This window comes from Prionailurus viverrinus, chromosome C2, assembly GCF_022837055.1.
Source record: "Prionailurus viverrinus isolate Anna chromosome C2, UM_Priviv_1.0, whole genome shotgun sequence".
Lineage (NCBI taxonomy): Eukaryota > Metazoa > Chordata > Mammalia > Carnivora > Felidae > Prionailurus > Prionailurus viverrinus.
The window spans coordinates 127,786,317-127,804,559 of record NC_062569.1 but is presented as its reverse complement, the minus strand read 5'-3'; the positions used below and the strand labels follow the sequence as shown (position 1 = coordinate 127,804,559).

The 18,243-nt window shown below is 36.2% G+C and overlaps 1 protein-coding gene across 4 annotated transcripts in view; it reads right to left on the bottom strand.

The window, feature by feature from the left end:
- ROBO1 (roundabout guidance receptor 1) overlaps positions 1 to 18,243 on the bottom strand; it is a 409,245-nt gene that overhangs the window by 96,135 nt on the left and 294,867 nt on the right. For all 4 annotated transcript variants that reach the window (XM_047875011.1, XM_047875012.1, XM_047875009.1 and 1 more), the window contains exons 4-6: positions 16,418 to 16,538; positions 15,927 to 16,065; positions 13,185 to 13,312 (exon numbers count right to left, since the gene is read on the bottom strand). In XM_047875011.1, coding sequence (XP_047730967.1) covers positions 13,185 to 13,312; positions 15,927 to 16,065; positions 16,418 to 16,538 — 388 coding nt within the window. The remainder of the gene's footprint in view (positions 1 to 13,184; positions 13,313 to 15,926; positions 16,066 to 16,417; positions 16,539 to 18,243) is intronic.

Here is an 18,243-nt window from a genome sequence, read left to right as displayed (position 1 = left end):
TCAAAATCTCCTCAACCTAGCACAGAAAGTTTATAATGTAACATTTATTACCAAGAAACTTAAATCAGGCCAAAATTACTTATTTTCAATTAGTATATTTGGGGGGAATAGAAAGCATGAGGAAAACACAAGAGGACACCTTATCTCTTTACTAATGACCTAAAAGAATACAGAAATACCTGTTCCACCATCCACAAAGGTAACTTTAAAAGCACTTTTGTAAAATGGCCATATCTATCAGTTTCAATTGTGCAATGCTTTAAGGTCTCTCCTAACAACATTGACCACACAAAATAAATGCCCTAAAGCTAAAGCTAACTTTAACAACCGTTTATGGATTTTCCCACCCTCATCAATCTGTTATAAAGCAATTACTCAGCTGTATTTTGTCTTATACCTATTTTAGTATTTTCTACAGGTGTGTTTACACTGGCACATTGTTTATCAAGTCCTGAGAATAATAGTTTAAAAGCAAGTTAAAGTGTTCATGGTATTTTAATCAGTTTTGCAAACTCCAGGCAGGCATGATATTGTAAAGTAGTAACTTCCTATTTATACAAATCTTTAGAAACAATAAAACAAAAAGAAGCATATTATATTTTCAAATTACTGAAATAACATTTAAAGGACACCAGCTGCTGCATAATTGTAAATTGCAATGATTCTAATGATGACCCTGATGTTTGGAATATGCTAAAATGATTTGTGAATCTACAAGAACGTATACTGTTAGCATAATTTACATGGTGTCTACCCATAAAATATTTAAAATGATAGCAAATAAAAAACTAGTACACAGGAATGCAAAAAAAGTCAAATTTTCAATTATCTTGCATATTTAATTTATCACTGGGTTCATCATTTTATTTTTTTTTAAGGTATATTTCTTTATTTTGAGAGAGAGAGAGAGAGAGAGAGAGAGAGAGAGAGAGAGAAAATGTGAGTGGGGGAGGGGCAGAGAGAGACAGAGAGAATCCCAAGCAGGCTTGGTGCTGTCACCACTGAGCCAGATGTGGGGCTCGATCTTACAAACACTGAGATCAAGACCTGAGGTGGAATCAAAAGTCAGATGCTTGGGGCGCCTGGGTGGCTCAGTCGGTTAAGCGTACGACTTCAGCTCAGGTCATGATCTCGTGGTCTGTGAGTTCAAGCCCCGCGTCAGACTCTGTGCTAACAGCTGAGAGCCTGGAGCCTGTTTCAGATTCTGTGTCTCCCTCTCTCTCTGGCCCTCCCCCGTTCATGCTCTGTCTCTGTCTCAAAAATAAATAAAACGTTAAAAAAAAAGTAAAAAAAAAAAAAAAAGAGTCAGATGCTTAAGTGACTAAGCCACCCATGCGTCCCCGGGTCCATCATTAAAAAAAAAAAAAAAAAAATGGTGCCCTGAATGTCAAATAGTCTACAATTATTGTCTTTATGATTTTTGAAAGGATTTTTTTTTAAATAACCTCTATACCCACCTGAGCTCAAACTCACAACTTTGAAATCAAGAGTCCCACACTCCACTAACTGAGCCAGTCAGGCACCCTTGATTATTCTCTTTTAAACAAGAATTATCTTGGGGGCGCCTGGGTGGTTCAGTTGGTTAAATGCCCAACTTTGGCTCAGGTCATGATCTTACAGTTCGTGGGTTCAAGCCCCATGTCAGGCTCTGTGCTGACAGCTCAGAGCCTAGAGCCTGCTTCAGATTCTGTCTCCTTCCCTCTCTACCCCTCCCCCACTTGCGGTCTCTCTCTCTCTCTCTCTCTCTCTCTCTAAAAAAAATAAATAAATAAACTTAAAAAAAATTTAAATGAGAATTATCTCACTTTATGTCCTAATAATTCTAGATAAAATAGACTATATCAATATGAGTTGCCTCACAATTAATTATTTAACATTAAATGATACACAAAATACAATATCACAAAATAATTCCATGTCTTAAAGTTATGTGAGATTATTAGCAATGAATGTTTTAAAATGAGCTATCCATCAATGACTAGAGCAAAAAAAAGTAATTTATTTCTCTAAATTTCATTCTCAGAGTGAGTAATTCAGATGGTATAGATTCACAAAACTCTATTACATATTTCCAAATTGATGCCATTATTTCAGAATGTAGGTTCCTAAAGACAGTCGCTAAGTTTTATATCTATCTATATAGCTGGGTGAAAAGAAAACCTCACCAACTATTATGTAGATGGATAAATCACAGAAAAGCTCCAAAGATAATGGAAGGCCCAAGATGTGCTATTTACTAGTATGGTGCTGTGTCATTATTTGTCACAGAATCATCTTATGTATCAATTATTTCTTGAACCTGACTGCTGTACTTATTTCTTCAAATACTCGCTTGGCACACACATTAAGAGAGTGTTTCCAATTCTCGGTAGGAAGGCCATGTGGAGAATGCTTTTCCTTTGGGTTAATGTTTAAGATTTTATACCAGTTTGTTTGAAATAACTGAAAGCAACCCAAAACCTTCATGAGTAAATGAAAGAAATCTAAAAGAATGTCACATCTTCAACAGTCATTAGGGTTAAAATGGCTGTTTCTGAAAGGCTATGAGAACACAAGAAGTTCTTTACTTTATCCTTCCTACAAAAAAAAAAAAAAAAAAAAAAGGAAAGGAATCATAGGCCATAATGCTGCTGGGTCTCAATCAAATCCAACAGTAGAAAAAAACCAGCAGGAGTACAGCTTGGCGTCCTATTTACGCCAGTGGATCAGACAGCTAGGCGAGGGAGGTATTCTCACAAATCACTCTCTTGTTAAATTCTGTAGTGGGACTTCATTAAACCTCTTGGCTGATGGCATTTTACTTTCAGCCGGTTCACAAAGAGCTCAGCTGGCAATACTCATTCTTTAAAAGTCTCCACTCACACATTGTCTTTCTTGGGACTGCTTTTTATAATCGCAAATCTCTTCTTCTCATCAGCTCCTCAAATCTTCTATGGCTTTTTTTAAATCAGTATTTTAACTACAAAACAAATGACAACAACAACAAAAAACCCACAAAAATGCCATGACAAGTCCTATAAGGGAGGTATTTTGAGTAAGGCTTTTGGCTTAAGCATTAAAAGTAGCAATACTTACGTACAGGCGATGGTAAGTAAATACAACATGGTGATGTGCATGTATGTTTTGTTTATATACACAATATATACACATAAAATGTCCCCCATGCTCTAAAGTACTGTTTCCTACAGCACCACTGATTTTACCGGACCTCTATGGATTATTGCCATATGACATGAAGAATTGTTCCCCAAAGAACCAGTCTGCTATACCTTGTTAGAATCTGGCAAACATGTCACACACATATCAAGGTTCTCAAAGTCATCAAGTAAAGCTTTGGGGGTCTTAGAATATGTGTTTCATCAAAATGTTGATGAACTCACAGTCCTTAACCAGGATCTTGGATTATCGTAAACCTAACTTGAACCTGAAAAAGGCCCCTTGACACTATTAGTTTTGGCTTTGACTCAAATAACCACGTTAATGGTCAGAAACAATGTACTATTATGCTGCCTGCTTTTCTGAAATCAGCAATTTAAGCAAACTGTTCCAACAAATGATTTAAATGAAGTCTACATCAAAGAAAGGAAATTTAGGACTGAAGGGCCCAGTTTTTTCTCTCATTACTTCTTTTATGCCTAGATATCATACGAGCTCTAAAAAGTCATATGACTCTTACATAAAGATCTCATATGCTGATAGAAAGCTAAACATGGTGAACCCTATTTAAGGAAACTACAAATTTACAAAATAGGCCTTTTTTTCCCCAGAGAGTTTGTTTTTTAAGTTTATTAAAGTTTATCCCCTACTTCTGGCAGTAAAATCCACAGTAAGCTATATTGTTTTAATTTTACCTACATTTTAATTTTACATTCTGAAATAATTATCTAGTGGTCTATTAAAAAAATGCCACATACACACAGTATGTTACAATGTGTGAGATTAACACAATGTGGTTTGGTTACCTTCAAAGCTGTGCTGTACATCTGAGAAAATGGTGAAATGCACAGACACATGCAAATACACATTTCTTTTAATGGATTATGCCTTCTGATCTATTTTCAAGACTATCAAAGTTCTAAGTTATATGGAAGCTTTTAGTGGAGACCATCTATCCATTTTTTTTTAAATCTCCAGTTAATTGTTCCAATATATAGACTATATTTATGAAGGTTTTCAATAACATGCATTCTATCAGGAAATTTAGCAGCATTAAACATACCAGGATTGATAATAATTATGTTTAAAGATCAAAGGGTATCATGTAAATTATGGATCTGTTTAATCAGAAAGGCCAAACTTATTATTTGGGTTGCAAACACTAACCAAATACACATAATTAATACAAAAAAAAGTATTTTTAACTAAATGCAGATTTTTTTTTGTATTATACTTCACTTATCCATTGTTGCCTGAAGAAACTAGAATAAAAATTAACATTTTAAACCACAATTATAGAAGCCTTGTTTATTGAAAAGTGTTTATTGTGTGCCTATGTAAAATATTTTAGGAGACACACATGTGACTCAGACCTTAACTCTCTTTATACAGCTAGGGATAGGCAGCTAAGAGCACTGAAGACATATGAATTTTTTATTCTGACATACGAAGACAGATCACTGAAGTGAGCACCCCCTAATCATCATCCTTCATATCACCTAGTTTCATTGAGTATCTAAATGGTTCACACAATGTGCTAAGCATTTCATATCTATTAGCTCACTGAATCACCCACAGCAATCCTATGAGGGAGATATTTTACCGCTATTTTACTAATAGGAAAACACTGTGAAATTCTTTTTTTTTTAATGTTTATTTATTTTTGAGGGAGAGAGACAGAGAGCAAGCCAGGGAGGGGCAGAGAAGGAGGGAGACACAGAATCCGAAGCAGGCTCCAGGCTCTTAACTATCACCACAGAACCCGATGCGGGGCTCAAATTCACAAACCGTGAGATCATGACCCCAGCCGAAGTCAGATGCTTAACTGACTGAGCCACCCAGGCACCTCAAGACTGCAATTCTACTCTACAGAATGCTTCCTAACAGTAGCAGGGGAAAAAAAAAAGATGTCTCCTTAAAAGACTGTCCGAAGAAATAGTAAGAATTAATTTTCAAATATAGATCTCAATCCTAAGGAGCCACTGAAAATTATCTTTGCAGAAAAAGAAAATGCTCACCAAACTCTACACTAATCAGCTACCAAAATACTCAAATCTCTATGGAAAAAATAAATACTACCGAGAATCTGATGGATTTTTAATTGTTTTGGAAGGAGCTGATGAGAAAAGTAGTCATAACAATTGCTCTTCCATAAGCACTTCATAATACCCAAACCACTTTTATGAGCATAGAAATATTCTGTTAATTATTATTTTATCTCCTATCAGTTCACTGATGTTTACATTATATGTATATATATTTTTTTCAACAAAAGAGAACACTGAAACTCAGACAAACTGAATGACTTTCCCTTGATTCACCCACACAGAAGACGTGATATGAGCACCAAGGATGCCCCAAAGACTGAGAAGACAAAGTGAACACAGTGTTCCTCTAGGGAACTCAGAGTCATGTGGGGCAAACACTGAAATGCAGCAAGGGCAGCAAACAGCACCCAGCAGGTACATCAAAGGGGGGATCCCTGACCTGCTCATAGGTGAGGCCTGTGTATCATGCTTCCTTGAGGATGCTTACCTGAGCTGAGTCTAAGGAAGGAGTAATTAGCAAGTAGAAGACAGGGCAGGTAGAGGATAGGGCACTTTAGACCAAGGGACCAACATAAAAGCCCGGAGGTAAGCCACATGGTGGTAGTGCATGGAAAAAAAAAGTAAACAATGGAGTGTTCCTTCACTGAAGGGAGTAGTGAGGGGGGACTGAGTGGCCAAGAGGAGCACTATTAAGTATCTTGGGTCTTACCCTGGAGAGATGGAACCATGACAATGTTCAGATTTGTGTTCTAGATGGATGAACCTGTTGTTTGGAGAATGGGTTCCATTGGGCAAGATGGAGGCGAGGAAACTGATTAGAAATTAACAGATGACAAAGGCCTGAATGAAAATAGTGATGTGAAGGTGAGAGGGGTGGTGGGAGGGTTAAGAAATATTTAAAAGGCAAAAACAAGTAGGATTTTGTGACCACTGACATGGGAGAAGTGTGAGAGTCAAGCATGACCCCGACCCAGCCCCTGAGCTATCTATCTACTGGCATGTAGCTGCCGGCTGTCCTGGCTTCCACTGATGCAAACAGGACAGAATTCACTTTCTGCCTCCTTCTCTGCTCCCATTTTCACTGCATCACTATTATTTCCTGTGAATTAATACTCACACTCTGGGTTAGTAGAAATGTGAAAGCTTAGACAAGCCTCTGACAGCTGCTTCTTGTTTTACTGAAAATTATAACTGCTCTTCAACTCCTAGTTCATTGGGACACGAAGTAAGGGTCAATCATAAACTGTAGCGCCCGAGATATTTCAGCAAAGCTGCTTGTTTGAAGCATGTGGTTCACCAGCAGCAAGGAGAGAAGCTCTAGGAAACATCCCATTAGCAGCAATTAAGTCAGCCAAAAGACAGTGTGGGTCTTTTTTTTTTCTGCCTTTGTGTCTCCCTGGTCTCATGTCAATCTCAGACTTTAAGGCTCAGCCTTCCAGAAGCTGTCAGTGGCTAATCAATCCTAATGAGGAAGCACTCTGTTCCTTCATTGCATAGTAAGGCATAAATACTTATGGGAAGCACCAGACAACTAACAATTCTTCAGAATGGAATTGAATGCACATCCTTTTGAGGATTCATTTGAATATTCCTACTGTGCGCCAACAATAAATTTAAAGAGACAGCAATGTCATTCATGGTACCATATATTATCACTAAAAAAATAAAACAGGTGACGAAAATGAGAGAATGGAGTCATTTCACATCAAAGGAAGAAAAACGGACAAGCACTTATCAGAAAAGAGCTGGGATTTCACAGAAGTCCCACTCGTCTGGGAGCAGAGCATCACCTGGTTTAGAGATGTTTGGCATCTGCCTTTTCTTTTAACAGAGCTGCTGCTGAAAGGGCAGAAAAGCAACTGTTTCTTGAGCTTCAAAGAATAACTGGTCCCTGTGAGCGGTCTGCAGAGGAGTGCAGTGAGGTGTGAAGTAAGATCTAAATGTCCAGCTTCCTGTGTCGGACTGGCCCAGCACTCAGGGCTAAGGGAAAAGAGGGGGCTAAGTGTCTTTTTTAGTTCCTATTGTAAGACAGACAAACAAAAGTGGGATTAGATTTTCTTAATGGATCAACTCAGCAAAGATAAAATGTGATTGCTTAGAGAATGGCTGGGGTATGGAAGTCTGTTTTCAGTCTGGTTTCCTGTGACAGACACAGTGATGGGAACATGATCATTCTGGTGACAGAGTCACAAATTCACTTTGGAAATAAAATTGTGACAGTAATAATAGCTGCTTTATCTATAAAGTTGCAAAGGGAGTGGAAAGATTGATAATGCCCTCAAGTTTGCCTTGTTTAAGCAATGAATATCACTGAAGCAAAGAATCAGACAGACTCTTAGAGGCAGAGCACAGACTTGGATATGGGAGAAATGTGGAGTTTCAACTAAACTCTGTGTGGCCTCATCCTCTACCTTTCCCTCAGGAGAGCACTCCTCAAAAATGGAATTATTTAAAAAGTTATCAACATGACTGTCTTCATAAACATATAATTACTCATTTCAAAGGGCTTGTTATTAATCCTGTAGTAAGTAAAATTATTTTTCTTCCTTTATTTTTCATTTAGTGCATTGAAGCTGTATTCACCATGCTTTTCCCAAAGGCTAACTTCAAGCAAAGTGAATGTATGTTGCGGGGGAGGGAGAGGGGGAGGGCGGGGACTCACTTTTTAAATTAACCATGAATTGGTTCACAAATAAAAACCAGTAAAAAATAAAACTTAGCTATCATGTGATTTCAAGAACTTCAGGGTCCACCTGGCAAACATCTAACAGAGGCCTAATAAATAGTTTTAGATTACGATAGTAAAATAATATGAAACAAACCTGTGACCATTCTCAGAACACCAAGCAGAGGCATAAATTTTAGCCCTTTCAATGGCACACTGTTTAAAAACCTGGCAGGGAGCCTCTATGCATCTATTTTGTTCTGGTTAGACTTTATATTTTATAGGTATGTTACAACCTATGAAATGGTTATTAATACCACAGTATATATCTTTTGCCTTCAAAGATGGGGTCATCATACAATATAAAACACAAGTTCAGAAGAGAATTCGTTCCTACCAAGACAAAGCCTACAATCCTGACACTTGTCAAATTGAGACATTAAAGTGCAAAAATAACAATGCAATCGATCAAAACTGAGATGACATTAAAAAGATGCCTGATGTTTTGTGTGTATTTTAGGTTCACAAAGAGAATTCTTGAGGAGGTGTGGAGACATTATATACATGGAAGGAAAGTAGGGGCAGACACACATTAAGTATAAATATAACAACATTGATGTTAGTTTAAATTTATAGATAACAAAACAAATTATTCCACTGAATAAGAGAATATTACGCTAACTGAATTTTCTGGTTAACTGGGAGTTAAGCGGAAACACTTTTCTATTGTAATCATTCCAAACAGTGTTATTTCACCATTTTTATTGGTTATATAATAGACATTAATTATTTTTCAAGAAAATCAAATTACTGCAGTCTTTGCATTTCATTCTGACAATCAGTTTCAATGATATACCAAAACTGACATGCAAGTTAAAGGAATCTGGATATTCTTTTTGAAGAACTGCCTAAATATTTATGGGGCCCAGGCTGCACATATTTTTAACTGAAAGCTTCTTTTTTTTAATTTTTTAAAAGTTTATTTATTTATTTTGAGAGAGAGAGCAGGGAGGGGCAGAGAAAGAGGGAGAGAGAACCTCAAGAAGGCTCTGCACTGCCAGCATAGTCTGACACAGGGCTCCAACCCACAAACCGTGAGATCATGAGCCAAAATCAAGAGTCGGATGCTCAACTGACTGAGCCACCCAGGGACCCCGAAAACTTCTTAATATTGACAAATTTTATTATTATTTGCCCATTTCAAGAGTAAAATAAAATCTGCTATGTTATAAATAATCAATATTTTGATTGGCTCGATAACTTGGTGTTTGCCTGCTCCAGAAGAAGTAATCCATCCAATGTCACATTAAGATATGTATGTGGTATAGGTCTTAGGGGTGCTGTTACTTGCTAATAACAGGGTGTGACCTCATAGTTTATTCATGGGTTGATTGATTAATTGAAACTTCCAGGTGGTCATATAGAAGAATAAATTTTTTTCAGAATATGACCAGGTCTTGGAAAGAATTACCAGGAAACACCCTATTTTAAGCAAAGGTAACCTGAGGTGCTGAGAATCCAAATGATTGGAAAACATAACAAAACAACAAATCCATCGAACATAAAATGTAATCTTTTTGATGATTTCTATTGCCTAATGGTCATTATTTTCATTAATTTATCTAATTATTTTGCAAAAGTTCAATGTAAATCTAGCACCAGAGCTTTGATGGCACACACACACACACTCAAAACCCACTTACCAAAAAGGCCAATAAATTTTTTTTCATAATGAAAATGTAATACTTTATATTTGAGAAGAGTTTTGAATAATTTTACATCACAAATTATCATGACTATATTAGTTCAATTTCTCAATTACAATAGCAGAAAAAGAAAAACCCTATCTGTCTAGAATTATCTGAACAGTACTAAATAACCAATAATTACTAAAATAAGCAATAAAGCTATCAATATGAATTGATATGAACTAATATGAATATGCTTCTTAGTTACAAAACATATACTTTGTAAGACAATATTTTAAATAATTTTATATATAATTTAATCCTTATAAAGGCTCTGAGGTTGGTATTACCATACCCATTTTATACACGGGGCAACTGAGGTTCAATAAGTTTAAATCACCTTTTCTAGTCGCACAGTTAGTAAATGATAGAAACTGCTAAATTCTGACTCTAATGTCTATGTTTTTAGCTACACAATTTTTTGTAATACATTTCTTCCAGCCCTGATAATACCCAAACTCTAAAGAAAAATTTTAAAGTCCTTTAATTTTTTTTTTTTCAGTTCAAGTATGTCTTTATTCCAGGGATTCATGAACTTGCTTGTTTAAAATAAAAAATAAAGGGGCACTTGGCCAAAACAGTTGGTAGAGCACGCGACTCTTGATCATGGGGTCATTACTTAAAGCCCCAGGTTGGGCATGGAGCTTACTTTCAAAAACAAACCAAAAAATAAAATAAAATAAAATAACAACTTTCTGTGTTCAGACACAGATTTCTTGAATTAGGTTCTCCAAGGGCATTCCAGACAGGTGGTGTATTTAATAAGATTCAGTAAGTATAGATTTGTAAGTAAGCTCAGATAACAAACTTCAGATAAGTTTAGGACACTCTGCCTAGTCCTAGGTTTAGCTCTAGTCCCTTTCAAACACAGACTACTAGGCAGCCATTGTTAGATGGCCGTATCTTCAAATTTGATCCAACAGAACCTAACTGTTAGCATTCAGAATCAAAGCCACTGGTAGCTTTCTGAATTTACCATAGGATGTCCTTATGATATTTTTACCACTCAAGCAGAAGGCTGAAGTCCATATTCATATTTCAAATTGGAACAAGTATTTATTAGATAATACACCTCCTACACGTCCAGTACAATGCTAACCACTATGAAGACTATACTAGTACAAAAAACAGGATAATTCTTAGAAAGAATATTTAAAGAATATATACAGGTAGAATTTCCAAGAAAATAGAATTGGGATTTCAAGAAAAAAAAATGGAAAGAAAGAAGTGATTCCAAGTCAAGTTTATTTTTTAAATGTTAGAACTAATCATATCTGTACTGGGGATGAAATCCAATGGTCACCCGTATTTAAGAATTTTTTTTTCCAGTAACTTCTATCTGGACAACAAAGTTTTGTTGCCCAACATCACCTCCCAAAATTAAATACTTATTGTATGAGGGTAAAGGAAAGGAAGATTATTTTTGAGCCCATGCTGACTCCAATAGTTCCTGTTAAAAATGAACCACAAATAAAATATAGAAATCAAGAACTACACTACTGAATTTCTTATTATAATTGTTTCCTGCTATCAAATAGATTCATTTGAAATTAGTTTCCCTTGTAGTACATAGTATTTTTCTGTATTCAATCTCAAATGAAGAAAAAAAAATACAACTTCTCAAGTTTCCTTTGAAAAGTTTCCTGTTTTTTTTGATTAGTTATCTTCTGCAGTTGGGAATCATGTTACTTTCTTAAGCATTTTATGTATATTATTCTAGAATGGTTAAAGATATTTTAACAGTGATGTTAATATGCATATTTTATTTTAATATTTAAATAAAGGAATGCCTTCTCAGCACTATACAGATATTTCATAAGTTTATAGAAAACCCAATGCAGTTGAAGTAAAATATTCTAAATTCCCAAAGTAGTTTCTGGATCTGATCATTTGTACCCAATTTCCATTGAAATTCAGGCTTAGGGAGTAAGAATTACATATGGAAAACTTAAGGCTGAATTAGCTTTGGACTTAGTTTAAAATTACAGGAAGAAAAAAAATTAATAAAATTGCAGGAAGAAAGTCTATTTTGATTTCAATGTCCACTCTACATACAGGAAAATGGTATTATTAATGAAAGCATCAGACTCCTGAGGTAAAAGACTTTAAAACATAAAGTGAAACATATCTCTTTGACTAATGTGATAGACAAATCAACCTCCCTGTCACCACTGTCTAAAGAGAGATACACCTTTTCATGTCTTGTCTTATCCCGGGCTCCTTTTACTCCCTCTGGGGGGCTTTTGAACTGGGATTTGACATCTCTTAAATTTGTGCTTTTTCTAAACGTAAAGGGGTTTCCTTTTCTTACAGTTTTAGTCTTACACGGAGTTCAAGTCTAACTCAGATTAAAGAGAAGTAGTCTAGGCCTCAGAAATTCAATGTTTGTTCTTGATCTTTTCTTTTCCCTTCTTTCCTTTTGTTTTTATGAGGTTGAGCTAAAAACCCCAAAGTGGGACATAATGGCTTTACAGACAGAAAGAAAATATTCTTTCTTCTTCTTTTTTTAACTGTAAAAAGCCCACAAAACTCTTTTATAGAAAGCCCACAACAGAAACACTCCTCAAAAGGCACCTTTTTCTTCATAATAGCCTTAGACGAGCCAGTGTTCAGAAAAGATGACAACTCCAAGTGTTGCTAATGTCAGACCCAGAAACAAGCTGTGGTTTAGGGCCCAAATCCCTGTTTACTCTATACCCTAGTCAAAACACAGGGGGAGGGATTCACCAGCAAAGTATGTTTTAAAGGTCATTGTCTCTCAAATTCCGCAATAAAGAATCTGCCCCTAAAAAGAAAAAAAAAAATGGGAGAGTTCTCGGATGAGACACAGAAATAATCGGTATGGCATCATGAAGAAAGGAGAACAGGGATCATGAAAATGAGAAACATCTGGATAATAGATACGAAGGAAGTGAAAGAACCATTTCTGCACAGCAGTTTAAGATGGGAGTCCGGCGTTCAAAACTTGTAGCCGTCGAATGTGGCATCCATTTGGGTTCAAATAACATCAAATAATAAATCTTTATCAGAATTGCAAAGGGCAGGTGCAACTCATTCATTCAATGACTATTTACTGAATGTTTGTTATGTCACAGGACTGAAGGAACAAAAGAAAGTGGCAAAAGTCCCTACTCTGTGGATGGGTTTTACATTTTAGAGGGAAACAGAATTCTCTTATTTTTGGGTTCAGAATTGTACAGACCCTTGAAAGCGCGCGGTCCGAAGGAATGGTAGATTTGTTTCCGTTTAAAGACAAAAGTTTTCGTGGTGATAGCTGTCATCTAATTAAAAGATTAGAAGGGCTCTGTGTTTGAAGACCCAGAGATTTCAGGCACATACTCTCCGTAATTTTAACAACTTAATTCAATTTCCTGTCACAAACACAGACCTCCCATAGGCAAAACGATAACTTCTTTTAATTATGTTTGAAATAAAATATTTATATCATTATTTGAAGTCTATATTTAATGTGGACTACTCAAATAGATAATATTTACTTCTAATACCAACATTATATTTCATAGGATATAAAAAAGCAACCACGACAAAAGCTTCTCCAAACCCTACCTTGGACAGTCAGAGTAGCTGATGCTTCTGCTTTTCCAACCATATTTTCTGCAACACAAGTATATGACCCCATGTCACCAGCCATCACCTTCCGAATTTTCAAGGTATGATCATCTCTGATTTCATATCTAGTGACATAACACAAAAAAGCACAGTTAAGTGACCTTCTACTTGAAAATCCCATCATTTAGAAATATAACCCATCTAAGGCATCAAATAAACAACATGCAACGTTCCCTTCAGAAAATTTAAAACTAAAGGTGGAATGTGGCATTCCTCTAAGCAAGCATGAAGATAGAAAGAACCTGTTTTCATATTTATGTTGGGTAAACAATTAAACTACTTTCTAAAAGAATATTTTGGGCAAAGTTGGCACTTATTCATTTGTTTCCTCAAGCTACTGTCCCCAAACTAAAATTAACAGACAGTGACTATTAGATAAATTCTTTTTTTTTTAACGTTTTTATTTATTTTTGAGACAGAGAGAGACAGAGCATGAACGGGGGAGGGTCACAGAGAGAGGGAGACTCAGAATCTGAAACAGGCTCCAGGCTCTGAGCTGTCAGCACAGAGCCCGACGCGGGGCTCGAACTCACGGACCGTGAGATCATGACCTGAGCCGAAGTCGGACACTCAACCGACCAAGCCACCCAGGCGCTCCGATAAATTCTTATTATAGGTCAGACTTTGTTTTATAGGTTTCATCTTTTAAAATTCTTACAATAATTATGTAAAGTATTATAAAGTATCATCTACATTTTGCAGATGAGAAACTGGAGGCACAGGAAAGTAAGGTAACCTGTCTTTGGTTCTCCACTAGTTTAGTGGTAGAGTTGGTACCAGAACCCAGGCTCTTATTCTACAGTTCATTTGCCATGACTCATCTTCTCTCCCCCTCAATATTGGGTTTCTCTTGAAGTTTCACTTCAATACTCTTTTTACTCTACATAATATCATGAGTTATATTAGCAACTGTACTTTATATATTGATCAGCTGCACAAACATTCCTAATCCCTATTTCATTGAAGCTCTAAATTCATAATCCCAACTAATAGCTCGACATCGTATCCCACAGGTATCTCATATTTCATATGTTAAATACAAGTTTCTTTTCTTACCCCATTATATAAACCAACTCATCCTAATACAATCTACCTATATCTTCCTTCAACAGCTCTATATCTAACAAATCATCCAATTCATCAGTTTAGTCTAAGAAATTTCAGTCCATGGGGCACCTGGGTGGCTCAGTCGGTTGAGTGTCCGACTACGGCTCAGGTCACGATCTCACAGTTTGTGAGTTCGAGCCCCACATCGGGCTCTGTGCTGACAGCTCAGAGCCTGGAGCTTGCTCCAGATTCTGTCTCACTTTCTCTCTGCCCCTCCACCACTCACACTCTGTCTCTGTCTCTCTCAAAAATAAATAAACATTAAAAAAAATTAAAAAAATAAAAGAAATTTCAGTCCACTATGGATCCCTGTCTATAGCTCATGTTCCAGTTCAGGCAATCTATATCCCTTATCTGGACAAAAACAACAAGGGTGACCATGCCACTAGATTTTCCCTGTATTAATGTAATACCCATAGTACTAAAATATTATTTTCTTTAAAAAGTAATCCTGTTCAGGGCACCTGACTGGCTCAGTCAGTAGGGCATGTAATTCTTGATCTCGGTATTAAGTTGGAGGCCCACGTTGTATGTAGAGATTACTCAAAAATAAAATCTTAAAAAAAAAAAGGAATCCTGTTCATTCTAATCCCTTTGATTCATCACTGTGTATGCAATATGATTCAAAATTCTTCAGTCGATGATACAAAGCCCCTGATAATTTGGCCCCAGTGTCTCCAACCTGATATCCTGTAACTTCTTGCTACATGCCCTATGAACTAGTTATGCTAAACTTTCTACCCCTCAAAATGTGTGATGTTCTTTCTCAGATTTAAATCTGTGTTGTAATGTCTCTTTTCCTGGAACACTCTTCTCTTTGGTCTTGCTTTTTAAATTTAGACATATTTTTCAAGACATTGCTTACATGTCACCTTCCTTTGAGAATTCTCTCCTGATTTCCTACTCCCACCAGTCTACATTTTAGGTGGCAAAGGGTTTGCTATGTTATTCTGTATCTATCCTTACAAATCTCCTTTGGGAGCTCCTGAAAAGCAGAAACTATGTCTAAGCCACTGTAACCCCAAAACCCAGCAAAGTCTCAACACATGTTTGCTGAATGAATGAACAGACAGCTTAAAAACAATACCCGAAAGCTTCATTTCATTGTCTCATTCCCTAAGGCTGCAAGTGTACCTCTGCTCTTAGCCAATTTAAAGACTTGACAGATATCAAGACACTCTGACTTTTACTATTCCCTGGTAGTGTTGTAGCTAAGAAAATAGACTCTTGCTCTTTAAATTGGTTCATACCTATATCTTTAATGTTGTACCTCCCTTCCCTTTCCTATCTACTCCCGTGCAAGAAATTACTATTAATTGTACTCTGGTTGAACAGAAGAGAAGCCTGTTTAAAAAATATCACATTTTACAAGGGGTCCCTGGGCAGGGCAGGGTCAAGAATCTACAGTTCCTATGTGAAACCCTCAGAGGAAGCATGACACTCTCCTGCCTCTGGCCCCTGAACAAAAAGTCTAGAAGAGACTAGTCTAATGGTGTATATGCAAGTGCTGGTCTGATGAGAACCACAGAAATTCTGAATGGATGAATTGTTCCGCTAACTTCTGATCAGTACCTGGATTTGGGCAGTTCTCCATCATCTTTCCTCCATCGTACCGTAGGCACAGGGTCACCTCGGGCCTCACATTTAAATTCTGCACTGTCGTCCACAGTTACCGCCAAGTTACTAGGTCTCTTTACAAACGATGGTCTCTCTAAAATTAGAAAAAGCCATCTCAAGATCAAATAAAGAGAAACAAACTAAAAAACCATCTTAGATGTTCAGTGAAGACGTGTATAATTTGAACTATTATTTACAAAATTATTCCACATAGTCCCCTTCTTCTAGAAGCCCCTCCCTAGGTTTAGGGTTTTCTCCCCCTTTTCCTCCCATGTCTTGGGGACTTTATCTCAGGCTGCTTTACTCATGTCTTCTCTCCTCTCCCACCCGCCCAAAATATTGGTCTACCTTCTAAAGAAGGTCATTTCTTTCTCCCTGTATAAAGATGCTGCAAAGTGGCAAGAGATCTACTGTACAGCGAGGAGATGAGATAAAATTTCACTTACCCAAAACCGTTAGCTCAGCCACTTCACTCTCCCGTTCCCCAACCATGTTGGTACCAACACAAACGTATTTGCCAGCATCACTTTTGCGGGTGTAAGTGATCATGAGCTTTCCTCCTCGAATCTTAAAAAAAAAAGTTGTACATGAATACCATTAACATGACTTTAGCCATGTTTACAAGACAGATATCAAAAAGCTGATGTGCAGCATTTGCTATATTTATAGGTAGTAACTTTAGGCAGAATGTGTACCAAATGTACAGTAGAAAAGGGGCAAAACATGTCTACTTACCTACATCTTCTTACACAGTTATTACATTCCATATAACAAGAAATTTGTTTATCCCAAGTGGCCAAGTTCTTTCATATTATTTGGTTAAATGAAAACCGAAAAATTCTATGAGTAATTTGGTTAGCAAGTAGGAAAAAAAAAAGGAAATTCTTAACACCATATATGAGTGTAATTAATATGTAAATACATATTAGCTACAATTGATTTCAAGGAAGCATATTCTGGTACTAGAAGATGTGGAAATAAAAATGACCCTAATTACTTAATTTGTTAGAGTTGTTTTAAAGGAACATATCTCTAAAGATTCAAAACACCGCAGAAACTGACGTGTTCTAAAAAAAAATAATGTATGTGTTTCTGCTGCCCAAGGAATTTCTTGGGGACTTAGGAGGCAGAGACTGAACAGATCCCAATAAATCATCTGGAAAGTCATTTGGACACACTCTTGAACATTTAATTATTTGAAGAAGAATTAATTACAAATGTAAGCAGACTTCCAGTACAATAAATAGGCCGAAGTTAACCATGGATTAAGAGCGGGATGCGGAAATTGAACTATCTTTACTTAATTTAATATGCTTTTGGTGGAGAGTTGGGTTCAATTACCCATGAATATCTCTAATTCTCTGAACCTTAGAAAGGTTTTGTCAGGGATAACTTCTAGAATGTTTCTTCATGCAGGTTTTAACCTCAACCTCACAGTTATTCTGTACAGTGTACTGAAGAAAGAAGAAAGAAAGAAAGAAAGAAAGAAAGAAAGAAAGAAAGAAAGAAAAGGAAGGAGAAAAGAAAGAAAGAAAGAAATAAAGAAAGAAATAAAGAAAGAAAGAAAGAAAGAAAGAAAGAAAGAAAGAAAGAAAAAGAGAAAGATTAAGAGATACATAACAGAAGGCAGGAAAGGACTACTCAAACATAATTTTTTGTTTTAATCATAAACTTGGAGTTTATTGAAACCACTCGTTTACAAAGGTGGGGTCATACTGTTTTGCAGTATTTTAATTGCTTAGTTTCAATCCAGATACCCAAACTAGACATTGCATCCAAGTGTTTCTATATTAGGACAAATCAAATGTTAACAGTGCAGTTTTAATTTCTGTGGCTTTAGAACTTAATATTTTTTCAGTCGTTTTTTTTTTAAACAATAATCATGATTCTCTCGGTACCATTACAAAAACCACACAGGGACTTTTCTCTGCATTGTTCATGACTCTGTCCCTCATACCTAGAATAATGCCTCACTCAGGTGATTTTTGTTGAATAAAACTACTTTTATAGACAAAATCTAGCCTGTTATTCAATGAAGCATTTCTATAAAGGTTTATAGCAGTTACCTAATACTTACAGCAGTTCCATATATACTTACCTAAATTTCAGACAGAATAATACAAAGAAATAAATGTCACACAAAAACAAACAAATCTTTCAAGAGTTAACTACTATCATAACTTTGTATGCATTCTTCTTTTGGCTCTATCTCACACATAGATAGATATATAGATTAGATACAGATATAGATTAGATAGATATAGATTAGATA